General features: G+C 39.5%; 1 protein-coding gene across 3 annotated transcripts in view; it reads left to right on the forward strand.

The window, feature by feature from the left end:
- Positions 1-23,094, forward strand: part of HNRNPR (heterogeneous nuclear ribonucleoprotein R) — a 42,701-nt gene that overhangs the window by 12,255 nt on the left and 7,352 nt on the right. For all 3 annotated transcript variants that reach the window (XM_049774755.1, XM_049774756.1, XM_049774754.1), the window contains 4 exons: positions 924-1,037; positions 16,373-16,549; positions 18,504-18,639; positions 22,707-22,912. In XM_049774755.1, coding sequence (XP_049630712.1) covers positions 924-1,037; positions 16,373-16,549; positions 18,504-18,639; positions 22,707-22,912 — 633 coding nt within the window. The remainder of the gene's footprint in view (positions 1-923; positions 1,038-16,372; positions 16,550-18,503; positions 18,640-22,706; positions 22,913-23,094) is intronic.

Here is a 23,094-nt window from a genome sequence, read left to right on the forward strand (position 1 = left end):
TTTGAGTAATGCCAAATCTTACTTTGCTTTGAAGAAATACAAAATGATTACAAATACAAAATAAAATAAAGATTAGATTAATTGACTACACTCAAGGTGGAGTAGGAACGACTCAAGATAGAAAAGATTTATATTAGAAGTAAACCATTTTGGGGGAGGGGTTTGAGCCACACTTGGTGATGCGTAGGGGTTATTTTTGGTTCTTCTACATTGAGAATTACTCCTGGCAGTACGATAGAGTGCCAGGAATTGAACCTAGGTTGGCCTAAAGTATGACTTTTATTAATACCCTTTTTTTTTTTTAAGTCTACAAAGCTTTTATTTGGAAAAAATCACCGCTTTATGTATAGTTTGTAAAGGAAACAAGAAAGGAAAACAATTGAGGTAGAAGGGTGCAAAATGGAAAATATTGAGAATATAGATAAGACTAAGGAGCCTAGGGTCAGTGTATATTGAATTTTTACAAATCCTTGCATTTCTTTCTCTTGTCATTGATAGAAGAATTTTGTTTGCTTAGCTAATTTCTCTACAACTCTTACTTGTAGGAAATGAATAATAAAATGAGGTGGGGCTATTTTAAATGCTAAGTATCAATGTGAATTTGATATTTTCTTACCTACTTTGAAATATGTAATTTCGGGGGTTGGAGAGATAGCATGGAGGTAAAGCGTTTGCCTTGCATGCAGAAGGTTCGTGGTTCAAATCCCGGCATCCCATATGGTCCCCTGAGCCTGCCAGGAGCCATTTCTGAGCATAGAGCCAGGAGTAACCCCTGAGCACTGCCAGTGTGACCGAAAACAAAACAAAGACAAAACAAAAGAAATATGTAGTTTCAAATATTTGGTGATACCTTTGGAAAATATTAATAAGCTAGATTGTATGTGTGTTAATTTCAGATATAAATTGATTTATATTTACTTTAGGCCTTGCTTGAGAGGACTGGTTATACTCTGGATGTAACCACTGGACAGAGGAAGTATGGTGGTCCTCCTCCAGATAGTGTGTACTCTGGCGTGCAACCTGGAATTGGAACAGAAGTAAGTATTCTTGAATTTGTCAAAATTTGTCAAAATTTTCCCAAATTGTAAATTATTCTGTTTTATAAAAGCTGGGCAAAAATACTTAATTATTTTCAAGTGAATATGTGGGACAGAGAATTGGGCTTTTTGCCTCACCTGCCAGTGCTTTATGTCATTCCCAGCAAAGCTCAAGGGTTTGTGCAGTGTTGGAAATCAAAAACCTGACCTCGGGGCTGGAGAGATAGCATGGAGGTAGGGCGTTTGCCTTGCATTCAGGATTGTGGCTTGAATCCTGGCATCTTATAGGTCCCCTGAGCCTGCCAGGAGCGATTTCTGAGCATAAAGCCAGGAGTAACCCCTGAGCGCTGCCGGATATGACCCAAAAACCAAAAAAAAAAAATCCCAAAACGAAACCTGGCTTCCATGGATGCAAGTATATACTCAACCGTAATATCTTGTTTTTTTTTTTTTTTTTTTGTTTTGTGTTTGGGCCATATCTGGCAAAGCTTAGAACCTACTCCTGGCTCTACATTCAGGGTCACTTCTGGTGGTGGTAAGAGGACCTCAGAAGGTGCCAGAGCTTAAACCTGGGTTGGCTGTATTCGATGCAAGTGGCCTACCAACTTTACTATCTGTCTGGTCTTGAGCTGTTTTTCTGACCCCTTAAAGTGTATTATTGTTTCGATACCCATCTGTATTTTGTAAAACTCAAAAGCAAGGTAAGTCAAGGGACTGGTAAATATCCAGGCACCTTGTAAAGGGAGTTCTTTTTCTTTTTAAAAAAAATATTTTAAATTGAATCACTGTGAGATACACAGTTACAGAGTTGTTCATGATTAGGATTCAGTCATACAATGTATAAAACCCTTCACCAGTGCACAGACAGGTCTTACCATCAATATCCCCAGTTTCTCTCTGTGTGTGTGGCCCCACCAAGCCTGCCTCTATGGCAGACATTTTTTCTCCTTTACCTTTTCTCTTTTCGGTCCTGTGGTTTGCTATACTGTTCTGAAAAGGGTTTCATGCATATCACTTTTCTACTTTTTAGCACCTAGTTTTTGTCTTGAGTGAGTGATCATTTCCAACTACCATCGTCATAGTGATCTCTTCTCTGTCCTAACTTCACTCTCAATCACCCACTCCCTTTCTTGTGATAGGCTTTCTACCATGGACCAGTCTTCCTAAACCTCATTTTTGTTGTTTTTGGGTATTATTATCATACTGGTTACCATTACCCCCAAATGACTACTCTCTCTCTCCTTCTGACTCATTTCACTCAACATGATACTCTTCGTGTCCATCTATGTCTAAGCAAATTTCATGATTTCACTTTTCTTAATGGCTGTGTGGTATTCCATTGTGTAGATGTACTATTTTCTTTACTTATTTCAAGCATTGGTTTGTTTCCAGATTCTGGCTTTTGTGAATAGTGCTGAAGTGAACGTGGTAGTGCAGGTGCCCCGTCTTTATTGTTTTTGAGGTCCCAGGTTATATTCCCAGGAACAGTATTGCTTTTGTATGGAAGCTCAGTTTCTGTATTTTTGAGGAATGTTCATATTGTTTTCCTAAGAAGCTGGACCACTTGACATTCCTACAACCAGTGTATAAGATTCCCTTTCTCCTGCAACTTTGCTGACACTTGTTATTCTTTTTGCAGTTTGCCAGTCTCTGTTGTGTGAAAAAGATATCTTGTCATTTTGAATACATCTCCCTGATCATTAGATATATGGAGCATCTTTTCATGTGCCTTTTGACCATTTGTATTCTTTGAGGACGTTTTTGTTCATCTCTTCTACCCCCTTTTTTGATGGATTTGTATATGCTTTTCTTGTAAAGTTCTACCCAGTGCCTTACCTATCTTTGATGTTACACCTTATCAGATGAGTGTTGGATAAATAATTTCTTTCATTCCATGGCTACTTTATTTTATGGCTGTTGTGTCCTCTGAGGTGCAGAAGCTTCACTTAATGTAGTCCCATTTGTTTATCTTTGAGTCCACTTGGTTGGCCAGCAGTGTTTCATCCTTAAGTTGTCTTTAGTTTTCTGTCATGGAGCGTTCTGCCTGTATTTTCCTCTATGTACCCTGTGGTGTCAGGTCTGTCATCAAGTTCTGTAAAGAGAGTTAATAGAGCTGGTTGCTAATTCTGCATGACCAACAAACACCACCATTTTGGTGCTTTGGGCAGGGTTTGGCCCAAAACCCCACCCCCACTCCCAAAAAAGGAAATTACTCCTTCAGGCTTAGGGAGAAAATATGGGGTGCTGGGAATCAAACCTGTGTCGACCATGTACAAAGCAAACATCCTATCCACTGTGCTGTTGTTTCAGCCCCTATTTCTTCATCTTCTACCTCTCCCTTACAACCATAGAAAGTACTTAGTATTTACTGATTCATTAATTGGAGTGGTTTATATAGAGAAGACTATAGAATCAGATAAGTACATTTGTGTTTGAACAAAAAAGCAATTCTAACTCCATACAGCTTTCATAAATGCCTTTATGCTATTTATTCAAAATCTTTACCCAATGAATGTTTTTTGTGTGTGTGTGGGGGGGGGGGAGGGTACATACAAGGTGATACTTAGGAGCTACTCCTAGCCTGTTACTTGGGAACCAGGCAAAGCTCTTTGTGTTAACCTCTTTGCCACTCTTCAAACGACCTAAAAAGGAAAAAGTGATGCTTTACATAAAATATCAAATGATATCTCCTAAGTGCTATGAAAGTTACTTTTTTGGGATTGGAACAATAATATGGTGGTAGGGTACTTGCCTTATTGGACTGGTGTAGGTTTGGTCCTTGGTACTCCCTATGGTTTCCTGAGCACCACTAGATGAACTTCTTTTTTTTTTTTTTTTTTTTTGGTTTTTGGGCCACACCCTGTGATGCTCAGGGGTTACTCCTGGCTATGTGCTCAGAAGTTGCTCCTGGCTTCTTGGGGGACCATATGGGACGCCGGGGGATCAAACCGCGGTCCGTCCTAGGCTAGCGCAGGTAAGGCAGGCACCTTACCTCCAGCGCCATCGCCTGGCCCCAACTAGATGAACTTCTTTTTTTTTTTTTTTTTTTTTTTTTTTGGTTTTTGGGCCACACCCGTTTGACGCTCAGGGGTTACTCCTGGCTATGTGCTCAGAAATCGCCCCTGGCTTGGGGGAACCATATGGGACGCCGGGGGATCGAACCGCTGTCCGTTCCTTGGCTAGCGCTTGTAAGGCAGGCACCTTACCTCCAGCGCCACCGCCCGGCCCCTAGATGAACTTCTTGATTACTCCAAAATAGAAAGTTATTTTTTAGGTAACTGAAAGCAATTACTACTTTGCTTTGGGGGGGGTATTTGGGCCACCCACTTTGGTGTTTAGGGGCTACTCTTGGCTCTGTACTCAGGAATAACCCTTAGTGGGCTTGAGGAACCATTATGGGAAGCCGGGGATTGACCCATTTTGATTACATGCAAGACAAGTACCTTACCTGCTGTACTATGCCTCTGGCCCTAATTACTATTTTTAGTTTGTGAATAGATGAAAACATCACTATGATCTAACTTTAGCTCTCTGTTAGAGCTAATTTTAGTCTTTTTTTTTGGTTTTTGGTCCACACCCGGCGGTGCTCAGGGGTTACTCCTGGCTGTCTGCTCAGAAATAGCTCCTGGCAGGCACGGGGGACCATATGGGACACCGGGATTCGAACCAACCACCTTTGGTCCTGGATTGGCTGCTTGCAAGGCAAACGCCGCTGTGCTATCTCTCCGGGCCCTAATTTTAGTCTTATTCTCTGTATAGAATGGCATTTTCATTCATTGTTCTTTGTTCCCTAAATTTCTTTTGAATATTAGGTTGATATTGTTTACTAATATTAAAATAATTAAAAGGGATGTAATTTTACATGATAGTAGTCAACTACTACTATACATTATGGTCACTACTATACATTATTTAATATTAAGTAATTATTACCTTTGAGGGGAGGAGGTAGGTGCTGGGGATCAAACGGAGAGCCTTATCATGAGAAGCATTGACTCTACCATTGAACTACGTATTTGATTCCTAGTTACATAATTATTGTTTAAGTTTGAATTGAAACTCAACCATGTAAGTTCCTCACAGGAATAGGAACTGTTGAAACATATTCAAGTACATATTTTGCTGGATTTTTTTCCCTTTGCTCTCATCACTTTCCCTCACAGTCTTGTATTTTATATGGGAATAGAGGGCTTTTGATGGTGTTCAGCTTGGAGAATTATTTGCTACCAGGGATAAAAACCAGGACTCACAGATGTAAAGCATGCACTTGGAGCCATCTTCTTGGTCTGCCATTCTACATCTTTAATATTCTCTTAATTGTGAACTCTTTTATTCAGATCTACATTTTTGATATACTGGTATTTACTTTTTTTGTTTTTGAGCCACAGTCAGCAATGCTTAGGCCTTAACTCCTGGTTCTACACTCAGGGATTCTGTTAGGACTCAGGAGATCATATGGGATGCTTGGGGATCTTGATAGGTCAGCCTGTGCATGGCCAACCGGTATTTACTTCTTTTTAGAGGGGTGTGGGTGTTTGGGACACACCCAGCAATAGCAGTGCTCAGTGTTACTCTTGGCTCTACATTCAGAAGTACTCCTGGCAATGCTTGGTGGGCCAGATGGGATGCTGGGTATTGAACCTGAATCAGCTGTACAAGTCAAATGCCTTATTCACTGTACTCTTTCCAGATCATATATTTACTTTTTTTGTTTGTTTAGTACTGTCTTTTTGGTCACATCTGGCAGCACTCAGGGGTTCCTTTTGTTTCTGTGCTCAAGAATCACTCCTGGCAGGCTCTGGGGACCAGATGGATTGCCAGGGATCGAACTGGGTCATCTGCGTGCAAGGCAAATGCTTCTACCCACTGTGCTATTGCTCCAGGCTCCCCCCTTTTATTTACTTTTTGGGGGAGGGGGTTTGGGTCACACCCGGCGGCAGTCAGGGGTTAACTCCTGGCTCTGTGTTCGGAAGTCACTCCTGGCAGGTACAAAGGACCATATTGGATGCCAGGATTCAAACCACCATTCGTCCTGGATTGGCTGCATGCAAGGCAAATGCAACGCCCTACCACTATGCTATTTCCTACCCCTTTTATTTACTTTGTAATAGAAGAGAAATACAGTTTGGCTTTCTTGAAGTCCACCAAATGTATTTTATTTTTACAGTAGTTTAAAATTTTATTTTTGGCATTAGGTATGTTTATTTTTTATTTTCCCCCTCTCAAGTCCTTTTTTTAAACAATAAAAACGAAATTGCTCTTTATCTTTTCTTTGTTTGGAGGTATTCTGAAGATTTCCATGAGAGGAATATTATTTGAAAAGAGTATAGTATATCTTGCAGCATGTGAAAATCCCTATATTTACCATTTTACTTTTTTTTACTTTAATATTAGTTTTTTTTATTTTTTTTAATTTACTTTTTTTACTTTAATTTTACTTTTATTTTACTTTAATATTTTTTACTTTAATTTTAGTTTTTACTTTAATATTTTGCTTTAATATTAGTTTTGTTTTCAGTTGGTTATACACTTTATATACATGAATTAAATCCATAAAACAATGCCTTTTATGCAGTGCTTAGGAGAGCCTGAAATATATTTACTCATGCAATGGGTTATAATTTTATAATTATAGGATTGAACTTTTTTTTTTTTTTTGGTTTTTCGGGCCACACCCATTTGATGCTCAGGGGTTACTCCTGGCTAAGCGCTCAGAAATTGCTCCTGGCTTGGGGGGACCATATGGGACGCCGGGGGATCGAACTGCGGTCCTTCCTTGGCTAGCGCTTGCAAGGCAGACACCTTACCTCTAGTGCCACCTCACTGGCCCCAGGATTGAACTCTTTTAACCCATAAGATTAGTTTGATTAATGAATTTATTGGAGGCTTAAACTTCTCTTTGCTTAGATAAACTAAGAGTTTGCTAGTTTCTTAAGATTTAACTTAGGGGCCTGGCGGTGGCGCTAAAGGTAAGGTGCCTGCCTTGCCTGCACTAGCCTTGGACGGACCATGGTTCGATCCCCCGGTGTCCCATATGGTCCCCCAAGCCAGGAGCGACTTCTGAGCGCATAGCCAGGAGTAACCCCTGAGCGTTACCGGGTGTGGCCCAAAAAACAAAAACAAAAACAAAACAAAAAGATTTAACTTAAAGACATTCAATTTATTATTAATGTTTTTATTTTATTTTATTTATTTTGGTTTGGTTTTTGGACCATACCTAGAGGTACTCAGGTTACTCCTGGCTCTATGCTCAGAAATCACTCCTGGCATGCTCGGGGGACCATATGGGATGCCTGGGATTGAACACGGTCCATCCTGTCTCAGCCATGTGCAAGGCAAACGCCCTTCCACTGTGCTATCACTCTGCCCCCCCTTTATGTTACTATATTTAATTTTTTTAATATTTTATTTTATTTTAATTTTTGGATCAGACCTGGCAATGCTCAGGGATTACTCCTGGCTCTGAGCTCAGAAGTTGCTCCTGACAGGCTCAGGGGACCATATGGGATATCAGGATTCAAACTGGAGTCCATTCACTGTTGGCTGTGTGCAAGGCAAACTCCTTGCCACTGTGCTATCCATCCCTCAGGCCCCTATATTTAATTTTTTTTAATGTTAGGACCACTTTTGGTTTGGGCTGGTAGTGTTGAAGGAAGCAGGTGCTAGGATTACTTAACTGTGCTGTATAAAGATAAGTTAATATTGCAAGCAAACCCAGGGCCTGCATATAGAATGCATGTATTGCCACTTGAACCATATTTCTTACCCCATTTAAACAATTTAATAATTTGTTTTTTTTTTTTTTTTTTGGTTTTGGGCCACACCCGGTAACGCTCAGGGGTTACTCCTGGCTATGTGCTCAGAAGTTGCTCCTGGCTTGGGGGACCATATGGGACACCGGGGGATCGAACCGCGGTTCGTCCAAGGCTAGCGCAGGCAAGGCAGGCACCTTACCTTTAGCTCCACCGCCCGGCCCACAATTTAATAATTTGTAAATATTTGATTAAAGACAAGTTATAAAAATGTTATAACTATTTTGCATACTTTTTTGTATAATTTTGTAGGAAAATGTACATTTTTCTTTATATTAGATGTTATATACAGCAATATGTTGTATATAATATCTAACCAAATTGCAATATCTGATTTCACCAGTTTAAACCATTTCTTTTTGTTGTTGTTGTTGTTGTTGTTTTGGTTGTTTTTTTGGTCACACCCAGTAGTGTTCAGAGGTTACTCCTGTCACTGCACTCGGGAATCATTCCTGGCAGTCATTGCTCAGGGGACCACATGGGATGCAGTTGACTACTCACAAGGCTGTACTATCTCTCTGTACTCTCACTCTGGCCCCAATTTAAGCTATTTCTGTATTTCTTACAATAAAGTTTGGTATAAAGGTCTTAATTTCTTTCATACAATTAGGCTTTAAGATGTAACTTGTTAAAAATTGAGGTTTTGAAAAAACAGTAAAATAAGAAGTTTTAACTTATTGGATTACTGATTTATTTAATAAATAAATTGGTTTTTTTGGAGGAGGTAGACTTCCCCAGCAGTACTTAGGGATATGGGCCTATTCTAGGTGGTATTGGACTGTGGGCTAATATTTCTCCTGCTCAGGCCCAGCAGTGCTGGGGTCATGAGGGTCATACCTATCAATGCTAGTGCAGGGGGAAGAATTTGGCACCTGCTAATGCAGGGCTTATGCTCTCTCTGGCTCTTTAAGTTATCCACAGCTTTAATAAGTTGAGTTTAATGTGTGTGTGTGTGCGCGTGCGCGAGAGCGCGTTCCACAAAGTTTAGGTTTTTATATTGTTAGCAATTTTGTTTTTTGTTGGTTTTTGGGTCACATCTCAGTGCTCGGGGGACCTATGGCATGCTAGGGTCTCAAACCCGGGTTGGCTACACACAAGGCAAGTGCCTTAACTCTTGTTAAGGCAAGACTATCGTTCTGGCCCCCTATTGTTAGCAATTTAAAACATTGTTATCACTTATGGCTGGGGAGATAGCTCAATCAACAAAGAATACTTTCTTACACAAGGGAAACTCTTGAGTTCAATCCCCAGTACCATCTGCTTTTCAAGCCCTAGCACTGTCAGAGATGGATCCTGTTCTGGGCCTTGCTGGGGCTGGGGCTGGGGCTGGGTCTCACCCAGGTTTCTTGGGCTGTTCTTGGAACCTTATGGTTTATGGGAGATCTAACTGGGATCTGTAGGATACTGTAGGAAACAGGGCAAATGGTTTATTCTCCTGTATTGCCTCTCTAGTCCAAGACCAAAGTTTTATTTTTGGATAACATTTGTAGATGAACTCTGTAGTTAACAGAGTCCATTAATTCTGTAGAAGTTCATTCATTCATTAACATTCTTGCTAAGTATTGATCTGATAATAAATACATAAGAATAATTCTTTTAAAATGTATGTTTTAGTTTGCGTTGATTCTTTAATTTGTTTCCATGACAGATGTAATAGCCATGGAGATTGTGGCTGTATAATACTCCTGTTTAAAGAGCAGATTACCAAGGTTTGTGGAACTATTTAAAGAAAATGGTAGCTTGATCTAATTCTTTGGCTTACTAATTAATGGAGCTGTTATAGAACTAATGTATTTAACAGAGGCCTGAAAGTATATTTACTTCGTAGTATCCGAATTGAATTACTTACGTTGAGTTTGTGAGTAGCAAGTAAGATGAATAATGGAGAAATCCTCTTAGAATTGAGAACAGTTGAGCCAACTGCTTGTTTCTGTTGATTTCCTCCAATCTGAACGTTACCTCTATTACTTACTGTTAAAGTAGTATTTGGGATAAGACTTTTTTTTTAGTTTTGATGCGTACTGCGTAAGGAATTGCTGAGTGAGAGAGGGAGAAATAGTTGCATCTTTATTTATTATATTGTGTTAATTCTGAAGTGCAAGGATTACCTACGTATGACTGTTTATTCTAAACAACTTATCTTGAGCCAGAATGACTGCAGTTGAAATAAACAGGTTAATGAAAGGAAAACATTTCTGTTTTATTTGAATTAATTTAAAATGAGCTTTAAAAAGCATATAGCTGTAAGTTCCTTTTTTTTTGTTTTTGTTTTTGGGCCACACCCGGCGGTGCTCAGGGGTTACTCTTGGCTATCTGCTCAGAACTAGCCCCTGGCAGGCATGGGGGACCATATGGATGCCAGGATTCGAACCAACCACCTTAGGTCCTGGGCCTGCTGCTTGCAGGCAAACACTGCTGTGCTATCTCTCCGGCCCCAGCTTTAAGTTCTTTTGATGTCTTCAGTTAAGCTGATTTTAAAATGAGAGTATCTCTCGTTTTTATTTGTTTATTTATTTATTTATTTATTTTCATCTCTTGTTTTTAGATAAACTACAACTTTTGGCTTAATTCTTGGGGGTGGGGTGGGGACTGGACTAAACCTGGTGATACTGAGGTCACTCAAAGTACAAAATCCCTAGGACATGGATTCCTAGTGTTTATACTAGGGATTTTGTTGACCACACATTTATTTATTTGTTTTTAATTTTTTGGGGGGGCCATTTGAAACTTTATTGGGGGAACGTACAGGGGAGGGGCCATCCTCAGATGTCTTGGGCATGGCCTCCATTGTACTGAGCCCCTGTTCACAAGTATCTGACCAGCGTCCACAAGGACCTCGTTTGGGATTCTTGGCAGGGCCAGGTCCAAAGGGGTCACTACCCCCCTCCCCAGTCCCGTGCTGCTGCTGCTCCTGCGCCATGTTGTGCTACAGCACTTGCTGCTACTAGTTGGCGAGGACATGGCGGATGCCGCTGACCAAACATTTATTAGTGTCTATTCTAGAATTGAACAAATACTCTTTTTGGGGGGAGAGCCACACTCAGCAGTGGTCAGGGGCTACTACTGGCTCTGCAATCAGGAATCATTCCTGGCAGAGCTTGGGACTCCATGTGGGATGCTAGGGATCAAACTGAGATTGGCTTCATACAAGGTAAGCACCCTACCCACTGTACTGTTACTCCAGCTCAAACCTTTTTTGTACTAAAATATTTATGTTGGATTTCTAATTATCACATACATCTTGAAGTTACATCTTCAACTTCAATTCTGGAAGATGTGTTATGAGTTAGATGTCTCAGACATGTAAATAGAACTGATGATTTAGTAGTTGCTTATGGTTCTGGAGTTCAGAAAGAGAGCTCTGAGTGGAGAATTTTTTCTTTTATTTTTGCATCATACCTTGCTATGCTCAGGACTTAATTTCTTTCTGGCTCTGCTCAGGGATCATGTCTCAGAGACCCTATGGGGTATCAGGGATCAAATCTGGGTAGACAGTATGCAAGTCAAGTGCCTTACCCTCTGTATTATTTTTCTGACCCTAGTTGATCTGGTTAGATGTGTTCAACAAGGAAGTATGTATTTAGCTAGAGATCTGTGACCCTATAATTAAATTTTTAGAGCTGGGAAGAAGTAGAACTAGTAAAAAGACTGAGAAGAAATCCAGTGAGATAAGAGAAAAATCTGCTATGTAGAATCTCATAAGCCATGTGGCCAAACCTTCCTCTCCCCGCCTGACCAAAAAATGGCCAAAATAAATGATTCGAAAACAAACAAAAGCTTTGACTGAATGGCTTTATACATATAGGTTTTGGGCCACACTCAGTGGCATTCAGAGTTTAATCCTGGCTCTGCACTCAGAAATCACTCCCAGCAGGCTTGACCATGTGGGATGCTGGGGATTGAACCTGGGTCTGTCCTGTATCTTCCGCGAGCAAAGCAAACACCCTACTACTGTTCTCTCACTCTGGCCCCCAGGCTTATTTATTAATTTTATTTTACTTTGTATTTTTTCCCTCCTTCCTTCCCTCCCTCTGAGTTTATGAGCCACATCCAGCTTTGCTCAGCACTCAGTCTTACCTCCCTGCTCAGGGATCACTCCTGGCCAGGCTCAAGGAATCTTGTGTGGTGCTGAGGATTGAACCTAAGTTAGCAACATGCATGACATGCTCCTTATTTATTAATACTATCTCTTCAGGGCTGTCTAAAAATTATTTTCCTAAATTATCTGCTAATTTGTGTTTTTCTCAGCTTCAGTTATTTCTCTAGCCTTTCCATGGTGATTCTTTCCACATCATGTATCTACTGCCTATTCTGTATTCTCTCCCCTTTCCCCACCATTCTTTTATTTTCTTATATTCATTGTCAGGGTCCAAACCCAGGATTTTATACTCTGGAAGCACATGTTGTGTTAGTGTATAACACAGCTATATATCTCTGTCTAAAATTCTTCAGATTTTAAAATCATATCCATTTCCCAAAACCTTTAGCTATAGTTATATCTTAGACCTGTATCCCAAGAGCTAATTGTTTCCAGATGCACAATCAGCATTTTCTCATGATAGCTCTGAATCTCAAATCGTCAATGAATCTATTGATGCCAGTTTTTATTTTTTGAATGTAGACTACTTAATATTCTGATTCAATCCCCTTGTCTATGTATTTAAATAGTCTATGATGAGAATATTATGTATTTGTAGCATTGTTTTCTCAAAAATCAAGGTAACTGGGGCTGGAGAGATAGCACAGCGGTAGGGCGTTTGCCTTAGATGCAGAAGGATGGTGGTTCGAATCCCAGCATCCAATATGGTCTCCTGAGCCTGCCAGGAATGATTTCTGAGCATAGAGCCAGAAGTAACCACTGAGTACTGCTGGGTGTCATCCAGAAACAATAACAACAACAACAACAACAAAAATTAAGGTAACTAAATCATTGGCCTTTTTTGTTTGTTTGTTTGTTTGTTTTTTGTTTTCAGGTCACACCTGGCAGCACTCAGGGGTTTCTTCTGGCTTTATGCTCAGAAATCGCTCTTGGCAGGCTCAGGGTACCCTATGGGATGCTGGAATTTGAACTTCCGACCTTCTGTGTGCAAGGAAAATGCCTTACTTCCATGCTATCTCTCCGGCCCTAGATCTTTTTTCTCATAATAAAGGTTAAAACTAAAAGATTTGGGGGCCTAAGAGATAGCACAGTGGTAGGGCATTTGCCTTGCAAGCAGCCAACACAGGACTGAAGTTGATTCGAATCCCGTCATCCCATATGGTTTGCCAAGAGCAATTGCCAAGAGCAATTTCTGAGTGCAGAACAGGTGTAACCCCTGAACACTGCCAGGTGTGGCCCAAAAACAAACAAGCAAGCAAAACAAAACAAAAAATCTTTGACCAGAGAGATATCTCATTGTGGTGAGCACATGTTTTTTCATTAGGTGGTATACAAAGGGTTTGATTGTGGTACAACATTTTAGAACAGCAATAGATGAATGATTAGGGCCATTTGGGAGAAAGCAGAAAGAGGCAATAGCTTCAGATTAAATTAAACCATTGTTAAGTCAAGAGTTTTAGTTTCTAGGCCACACTCTGGAGCAGTGCTCAAGGCTTACTCCTGGTTCTGTGCTCAGGTATCATGCATTGAGGACTCTGGGGAGCCTATTGAGTGCTGGAGATCAAATGGTCGCCAGCATGCTCAATGGCACCCTACCTACCTTACTATTGCTCTTGCCCCTTCATTGTTAAGTGCTTGAGTTTCATGCCAAAAGGATTGGGAAGACTCAGAGTGTTTTTTTTGTTTTGTTTTGTTTTGTTTTGGTTTGGTTTTTGGGTCACACCCAGCAGCGCTCAGGGATCACACCTGGCTTCACGCTCAGAAATAGCTCCTGGCAGGCACGGGGGACCATGTGGGATGCCGGGATTTGAACCACTGTCCTTCTGCATGAAAGGCAAACGCCTTACCTTCATGCTATCTCTCCAGCCCCAAGAGTGTTTTAAGACAGTTTATTTATAGGTAATCTATCCAATTGAAGACAGAAAGGAATCAAGGAAAGGATATATCAGCAAATTATGGCAATCGAAGACCAAAGGTTTACAGTGATTTTTCAAAGGAAAAATGGGCTTGTATATATATTAAGGCTTAGTATTTAGCCTTGGAAAGGAAGTAAATCATTCAGGTATAAAGGAAAGAAGTGGAAATAGATACTTAGGGAAGTTTTTTATAACCAAGAAGAAAAGTAATAAAACCAGTGACTTTTTTTTTTTTTGGGTATAATTTTTTTTTAGGAATAGAGGCAGAAGAGGCAGAAAAAAATGTTTGTTTTGGGGCTGCATCTCATGAACTTTGGGTTACTCTTGGCTCTGTGCTTAGGAATCACGCTTGGCAGGGCTTTGAGGACATATGGGATGCCAGGGATTGAACTAAGGTCAGTCATGTGCAAAGCAAGTGCCCTACTCACTATGCTACCACTTCAGCCTCTGGAAACTACTATTAAGTTAGGACATTTGAATAGTTCTTGTTTGGGGCCTCACCCAGTGATGCTTGGGAGTTACTTGTGGGGATCTGTCTTGGTAGTACGTGGGGATCATACGGTGCCAGGAATTGAACCTTGAATCCTGCACACAAAGTATGTGCTCAGCCTAGAGCCTTTGAAAAAAACACCTTCATACAATTCCAACTCTTGGAATTGCTTCTTTGTTCAAACACAGACCAATGTACTTAAACCTTATCTTCCTTATCTAAGTCTTTCCCATACTCATGTGTTTTCCTAAAATTTAATGACGTGAAATGATCACATCAGAGATATATAGCATAGTGGTAGGGTGTTTGCCTTGTACACAGCAGATCCAGGACGAACAGTGGTTCAAATCCCATCATCCCATATGGTTCCCCTAACCCACCAAGAACGATTTCTGAGTGCAGAACCAGGAGTAACCCCTGAATGCCGTCGGATGTGACCCAAAAAAAACAACAAATGATTTCATCAGTTTATTCAATTATAAAAATGGGGGTCTGGGGGCTGGAGCGATAGCACAGCGGTAAAAACGTTTGCCTTGCACACACGGCTAACACTTGCCAAGGACAGACAGACCCAGCATCCCATATGGTCTCCCAAGCTAGCCAGGAATGATTTCTGAGCACAGCGCCAGGAGTGACCCCTGAGTGGCGGCGGGTGTGACCTAAAAACCAAAAAAGGAAAAAAAAATAAAACAAAAAAACGGGGGCCTGAGCGATAGCATAGAGAGTAGGGTGTTTGCATTGCATGAGGTTGACCCAGGACTAAACTGGGTTCAGTCCCTGGCATCCCATATGATTCTCCGAGCATGCTAGGAATAATTTCTGAGCATAGAGCCAGGAGTAATCCCTGAGCACCCCTGGGTGTGGGCCAAAGCCCCAAAAATTATATATATATGTTAATGCGGATATCATTTCCATATTATACATGCATGAACTTAAAGAGTTCTTCCCTGCTTCCCACTCCCCTCACATCATTTGGGCCATACATGGTGGTGCTCAGGGCTTACTCCTAGTTTGTCCTCAGGAATCCTTGGTGGGGCCCGGTACTCTATGGAGTACTGGGGGTCAAACCCGCTTTGACTGCTTGTAGCCAAGTACTCTACTTAATGTACTAGCTTTTATCCTCTCAAAGTTCTTTTTTTTTCTTTTTGATTTTTGGATTTTGGGTGACACCTGGTGCCGCTCAGGTTATTCCTGGCTCTGAGCTCAGAAATCACTCCTGTCAGACATGGGTATTAGAACCAGTCTGTCCTGGATCAGCAGTGTGGAAGGCAAACACCCTACTGCTGTGCTATCTCTACGGCCCTAAATTCTTCTTTTTTTTTTTTTTTTTTTGGTTTTTGGGCCACACCCAGTAACGCTCAGGGGTTACTCCTGGCTATGCGCTCAGAAGTCGCTCCTGGCTTGGGGGACCATATGGGACACCGGGGGATCCGTCCAAGGCTAGCGCAGGCAAGGCAGGCACCTTAGCTCTTGCTCCACCGCCCGGCCCCCCTAAGGTCTTCTTTTAGAGAAATTATAAAAATTCAAAATTCAGTTGTTGGTACAGATTTTATATACTTCTTTCATTTTCAGTATGGAATTTGTTTTGTTTTGTTTTGTTTTGTTTTGGGCCACACCCATTTGACACTCGGGTTACTCCTGGCTGTCTGCTCCGAAATTGCTCCTGGCTTGGGGGGACCACATAGGTGCAGGGAGATTGAACTGCAACTGTTCTAGGCTAGCTCTTACAAGGCAGATGTCTTGCCTCTAGTGCCACCGCTCCGGCCCCAGTATGGAATATTTTTCTTTGTTGATGACTAATATAGTAAAAATTAGCAAAACTCCAAGTTATTAAATTTATCCTATTCCTCCATCATTATCCTTTATGGTTTCCTGGCACATTTAACAAAAAGGTTGCAGGGGACTTGGCTTGTGATGTGTGAGGCCAGGTTTCATTCCAGCACTGCATAAGCTAAAACGAAAATTAGGACTAAGATCAAATGTCTATGTTGAAATTGTAATACAGATTTTTATTTCAGGTCTTTGTAGGTAAAATACCAAGAGATTTATATGAGGATGAATTGGTACCCCTGTTTGAAAAGGCTGGTCCCATTTGGGATCTACGTCTGATGATGGATCCACTCTCTGGTCAGAATAGAGGGTATGCTTTTATTACCTTCTGTGGAAAAGAAGCGGCACAGGAAGCTGTTAAACTGGTATGTGATGAATAAAAATCCCTGATGAGCACATTCAATAAGAATTACTTCAGTTTAAATGTATTGTAAATGTTTTATAATTTGAAAGTCATATTAATGAAGTTGCTATGTGTCCTTGGAATTTTTTTTCTTACTATAAAAGTAAAAGTAAATGAAAGTAATATATGTGAATAATAAATATAGCCCAGGAAATAAATGTGTTAGGAGAAAGTAGCTTATAATTTTCAAAAAGTAATTCATTAGATTGATTAATGTCTTAAGTTTTATTTGAGTACTTGGTGCTTTTGTATTCTTTTTTTACAAATTAAAAATGGTCAATTCTTGCTCTTAAACTTTCGGATAAAGTACTAATGTAATAACAGTGTAATAAAAACTCGAAGGGGTTCAGGAGAACGTTTGGCTAACACTGACTTTTTAAGGACACAGTTCAGGAACTTGTATCTATTTTGTTCCATTTTAATCATAACCTAATCACATAATTTATATATTTTTAAGTTTATTCTTGTTCTTTTCTATCTTTTGTTTCCAGGCTCTTCAGTCCCCTCTGACTTGAATCTTACTCTCTTTTTCTACTATTTTATAACCAGTATTCTAGTAATTTCCTTAAGTTGAAGCTTTTAACACCTTCTATGCCTTTTACTCTTTAAACTTTTTGGAGTGGGGGGGAGTGTTGGGCCACACCAGCTGCACTCAGGTGTTTCTGGCTCTGTGCTCAGAAGTCGATCTTGCAGGCGTGAGGGACCATATGGGATGCTGGAGATCAAACCCGGGTTTGTCCTTGGTCGATTGCAAGCAAGACAAACACCCTGCCACTGGGCTATCACTCTGGCCCCTTTATACTTAATTCTATTGTAGTACTAGTAGTACTAATGTTAGTATTAGCAGCAGCACCTGTAACAAACTTCTGCAAATTAAGTATATCTTTATTCTTAAGATACAACCATCTCAGTAATTTACTATAATTTCATTTTGTTTTGCTATATTTTGCCAGTTCTAGCCCTTCTTATATGGTTAACCTCATTTCCCAAGTTTTTATTTTGTTTTGTGGCCACACCCGATGTGGCTCTGAGATTACTCTGGGCTTTGCACTCAGGAGGAATCAGTCTGTTAATAATGTCTGGGGAACTATGTGGGATGCTGAGGCTCGAACTCTGGTCAGCTGCATGCAAAGCAAATGTCTTACCTAGTCTACTATTGCTCCTGCCCTCCCAAGGCTTTTGACTTTTATTAATTGCCTGGAGATTTATTCTCATTCTACTTTGATTTCGATTTTGGTTTTTATTATGGACTTCTTTCAATCTATTTAATATTGAGTTGTTTACAACACTTTTTCCTCATTTGACAACATACAGATATGGCACTAGGTTCATCAAAGAAACTAGCAGATAGTGTTTTAAGTAAACCATTTTTTTAAGTAAACCATTTTTAATTACTTCATATAACTTTGAAAGTATTGTTTTTGATTTGCAGTTTAAAACTTCATATGCTTATTTAGAACTTTATAGTATAGAATACACATTTTCTAAATTTATGTTGGATTGCTTTAATGTATTTTGTTACTTTCATGTATTGTTAATTTTGCTTGTGATTTATTTTATATCTAATTTCTTCTCCAAGGATCCTGAATTATCAGTACTGATTACTTTTTCTGAAATTGTCTGGGGGAAAAGAACGTAAGACAGATACAATTTTAGCATGAAATAAAATTTGTTTAAGAATCCAGTAACTGTCATCTACGGAGGATTATCAAACCAAACTAAAATGAGTGATAGTATCAGTGAAGTTTAAAAATATATGTGTATACAAACAGGGCAAACAAGGGAACTTGGTAAGTTCAGGTAGTAGGGATTGTTTTAAATATAAAAGTTTAATAATTGTTGAACTATTTTAGAATAAGTTCAGTTTTCCTGAACTTGGGGTGGTTGTGGGGTATCTGGTTTTTTCTTCCTTGCAGTGTGACAGCTATGAGATTCGTCCTGGTAAACACCTTGGAGTTTGTATATCTGTGGCAAACAACAGGCTTTTTGTTGGATCAATTCCGAAGAATAAAACTAAAGAAAACATTCTGGAAGAATTCAGTAAAGTCACAGGTAAAACAAAAAATGTATATAGATTAGTCTTGGGAAACCTTGTGGTACTATTGATAAATGCAAAAAGGCAAAACAAAATGGAGGTATGTATTATGAGTTACGTTATATACCATTTTCACTGTGTAATTGTCACAGGTTTTCTGCCAGATCTTTTGCAAAATAAGTGGGGTGTGATCATCATGCAAAGCATTTAAAATTGTATTTAAATTATATTTCTTAAATTTCTTTAACGATTATTCAGTAGTGACATTTATATAGTGAAAGATGGTCATTTTCCTACTTATAGCTTTATATTAGTTTGAACTAAGTATGGAATGTTTAAAGAAACTGAGGATATGAGGGACCTTAAAAAGAATGTTTATTATTTTTTCTTCGCCTTTTTTTTTTTTTTTTTGCCTTAATTGAGCTTTGGGTTTTGCTATGTACAGTCTTCAAGTGAAAGCATTTTCTCATTGATATTCAGTGTGCTTTAGAACCAAGCGGATGAGAGTTCGTAATTTCCTGTGACCTTGTCTACATTATAATTTTCAAAATTTCAATTTTAAGTCCATGGAGTTGATTGCGAAGTAGTTCTTGGTGGTGATTGAATCCAGAGCCTCCAATGCACAAGGCAGGCATTCTACAACTAAACTATATCACTAGTGAACCCCTATTTTATTTTTTTAAAATGCAAGCTATTATTTAAAAATCATTGGGTCAGGAGCCAGAGAGATAGGGCTCCTGCCTTTCATGTGGCCAATACATGTTCGATCCCCACTACCACATATAGTCCCTTAAGCCCTGTCAGGAGTGATCCCTGAGCTGAGAGGCAGGAGTAAGCCCCTGAGCATCAGTGGGTGTGTCCCAAGTCCCCCTACTGTGCCTCCCAATTATAGATTTTGGTAGGTAAGGAGTAGAACTTAGTGGTAAGCTATAAGTTTTGTATGGCTGAGGTCTTACGTTTTATCACTTGAATCAGAAAGACAAAAATGCAATTAAAACATTAGTTAGATCATTTATTACTTTTCATTATAAAACCACATAAACCATTCCTAATTTAGACTTTCTATCCTTTTCCCTTCCTTGAAGCGTGTTCTTTCAATCTTTCATTTATTAGCAATTGCTTATGGTCAGCAGTCTTCATCTTTCCTAAATTGATTTATTCTTAGAACCTTTAACATCTATGTAGATAGACCATTTGATACCCTGACCATCTTATCTTTTGTTTTGTTTTGCTTTGTTTTGTTTTGGTCACACCCGGCTACTCCTGGCTCTATGCTCAGAAATCGCTCCTGGCAGGCTCAGGGGACCATATGGGATGTTGGGATTCATACTACCATTCTTCTGCATGCAAGGCAAACACCCTACCCCCGTGCCATCTCTCCTGCCCCTCATCTTACCTTTTGATTTTTTTTTTTTTTTTTTTTTTTGTGGTTTTTGGGTCACACCCGGCAGTGCTCAGGGGTTACTCCTGGCTCCATGCTCAGAAATTGCTCCTGGCAGGCACGGGGGACCATATGGGACGCCGGGATTTGAACCAATGACCTTCTGCATGAAAGGCAAACGCCTTACCTCCATGCTATCTCTCCGGCCCCTGATTTTTTTATCATTATTCTTTTATTTCAGTTCCTCCAAATCTAAATCATAATTTCTAGATCTTGCCACCAGAAATTTTTCTCAGGCTAAATTTTGATTTCTGATGTTCTATATTTGTGACCACTGCTACTGTCAGTAACAATTGTATTAATTAACTCTGATGCATGGCTCCTTGACCTCATAATCATTCAATTCCTTTCTGATTTTATACCCATTTATTTACTCCTTCAACAAGTATTTATTCAATATCTATTAGTGCTAGAATTGCTTATTGTGCTAGGATACAATGGCGGGTAAGAGCTATTCTCTGCCTTTCTGGGGAAAAAAAGTTTAGACTCCCTCCAGTTAAAATATTTAAAATACTTTCTACATTGTGGTAGGCACTTTGTAAAGAGAAATAAAGGATATTTTGCTAGAGAAGAGAAATTATCCTTATTTCAGTGGTCTTTGAAGACTTTGAATGTGAGATTGTAGCCAAGACCAGAAAATTGATGAGGTTGTGGTATACAAAGAGCAAAGAAATGTGCATGAGAACAATACATGCTAAAACTCAAAGGCAAAAAAGAACTTGATGTATTAAAGTAACAGAAAAGGCCAGTGCTTTGAAAGGTAGATTTGGGGATAGAATATAAGGAGTGAGATAAGCAGGGTTTTTGTTGATAATGTAAGGAGTCGTTTGAAATTTATTGTATATATACTAATACATTTGAAGTTGTTTTTTTTTTGTGGGTTTTATTTTTTTGTTTTTGGTTTTGGGTTTTTGGGTCACAACTGGCAGTGCTCAAGGTCACTCATTGCTCTCTGCTCAGAAATCGCTCCTGGCAGGCACAGGGGACCGTATGGGATGCTGGGAATCGAACCACCATTCGTCCTGGTTGGCAAAGTGCAAGGCCTACTGCTGTGCTATCGCTACGGCCCCACATTTGAAGCTTTTAAGCAGAGAATAACATTTGTAACATTCAGAGAAAACTTTTTATTCTGCTATATTATATAATATAATGACTTATGGGAGTTAAGAGTAGAAATTAATAGATGAGTTGATTGTCATAGTATTTCAGATAGGAGATTGTGTAGCAGAGTAATAGACGAAAAGTAAATTGATGGGTATGAAATTGGATAGGGGAAATGGTGAAAGGAAAAAAATGATGAATGAGTCTATTTCTGGCTTGAGAACTGGGAATATGATACTGTATATGAAGTAGGAAACTGTAGAGAATATTATTTCTTTTAAAATTTGGAATATTTGAGTCTGAGCCAGAAATACCTTAGTATTTTCCTCCTTTTTCTCCCCCTCCTCTTCTCACCATCACCATCATCATTTTTGTTTTCTGGCCACACTCAGCAGTGTTCATACTTTATTCCTGGCTGTGCTTGAGTGACTGAGATGCTGGAAATTGAACTAGGTTAGCCATGTGCAAGGGTAATACTTTTACTTTTTTTTTTTTTGGTACTGTCTCTCTGGCCCTCCTGTTTCTGTTTGTTTGTTTGTTTTATGGGAAACACCTTGCAGTGCTCAAGGACTTTTTCTGGTGATGGTTGGGGGACCTTAGTACCAGAGATTGAATCAGAGCTTCTGGATACACAGCATGTACTCCAACTCTTGAATTATTATCTCCCTTTACTTTCCTTTAATCATTTCTTTTACTTCAAATTTTTGGGCCACATCCAGTAGTGCTTTAGGGATCTTTGTCAACTCATTTCTTGGGGATAGTTCCCAGTGGTGCTCAAGAGACTATGTAGTGCCTGTGATCAAATTCAGGCTCCTGTATACAGTTTGTGCTCCAGCTTATTGCTCTATCTCTGTGATTTGGGAGTAACCCAAATCATTCTTTTGTTTACATTTTGGGCCACAACTGGCGGTGTTCAGGACTTACTCCTGACTCTGTGCTCAGGGGTCACTACTGGCAGGGCTCAAGACCATATGGGATGCCGGGGATTGAACTGAGTAAGCTGTATGCAAGGCAAGTGCCCTACCTGCTGTACTATTCTGGTCCCCAATCCAAATCATATATAATATAAATAATATTTAAATAAATATAAATAATATTTTAAAGTAGGAGCTAGCTGATACTTAAAAATAATTTTTATAGAAAAATGACAGTATGTAACTAATAGAGGAATATAACATAGATCCATAGATTTTTAGAACTTGGTTATTGAATGCTCTCTTGGATTTGAATGAATAATTTTGCTTTTAATTTTGTTGGTACTATTCTAAGTTCATGTTATATCACTCTAAAACAAAATACGTTAAAATATGTTAGTTGGACTTAATAAGTGCCGTCAGGATTCCTAAAATTAAAAAGAAGCATAAAGTGCTGTTTCAGCTTCCATCTCTAATAATAGTGATTTAATTGCCTGCTAGATAGTCAATCGTTTTGAGATTGCTTCAGTTATTTTTTGCAGTGACAAATGGATTTAGATCTGTCTAGTTGCTACTTAGATGTGTGGTGGATGCTTTTGGCTTATATATCTGGCTGTTGGTTTAACAGAGGGTTTAGTGGACGTGATTCTCTATCATCAACCTGATGACAAAAAGAAGAATCGGGGATTCTGCTTCCTTGAATATGAGGATCACAAGTCAGCAGCACAAGCCAGACGCCGACTGATGAGTGGAAAAGTTAAAGTATGGGGAAATGTTGTTACAGTCGAATGGGCTGACCCTGTGGAAGAGCCAGATCCAGAAGTCATGGCTAAGGTAAATGTAGTTATGTGGGATGGGGCGTGGTTATCATGTAAATTTTTATGTTAAGAATCAAGCTCAAGTTTTTAAGTATATAATAAATCTAAATACAAATTGTAGCTCTTAATCTTACTGCTTTGGCCAAAACCTGGTTTCACACAAATGTAGGAGTCTTTCTGGGTATCCAGATTAGTTAT

Source organism: Suncus etruscus, chromosome 6 (genome assembly GCF_024139225.1).
Source record: "Suncus etruscus isolate mSunEtr1 chromosome 6, mSunEtr1.pri.cur, whole genome shotgun sequence".
In the NCBI taxonomy this organism is placed as follows: domain Eukaryota; kingdom Metazoa; phylum Chordata; class Mammalia; order Eulipotyphla; family Soricidae; genus Suncus; species Suncus etruscus.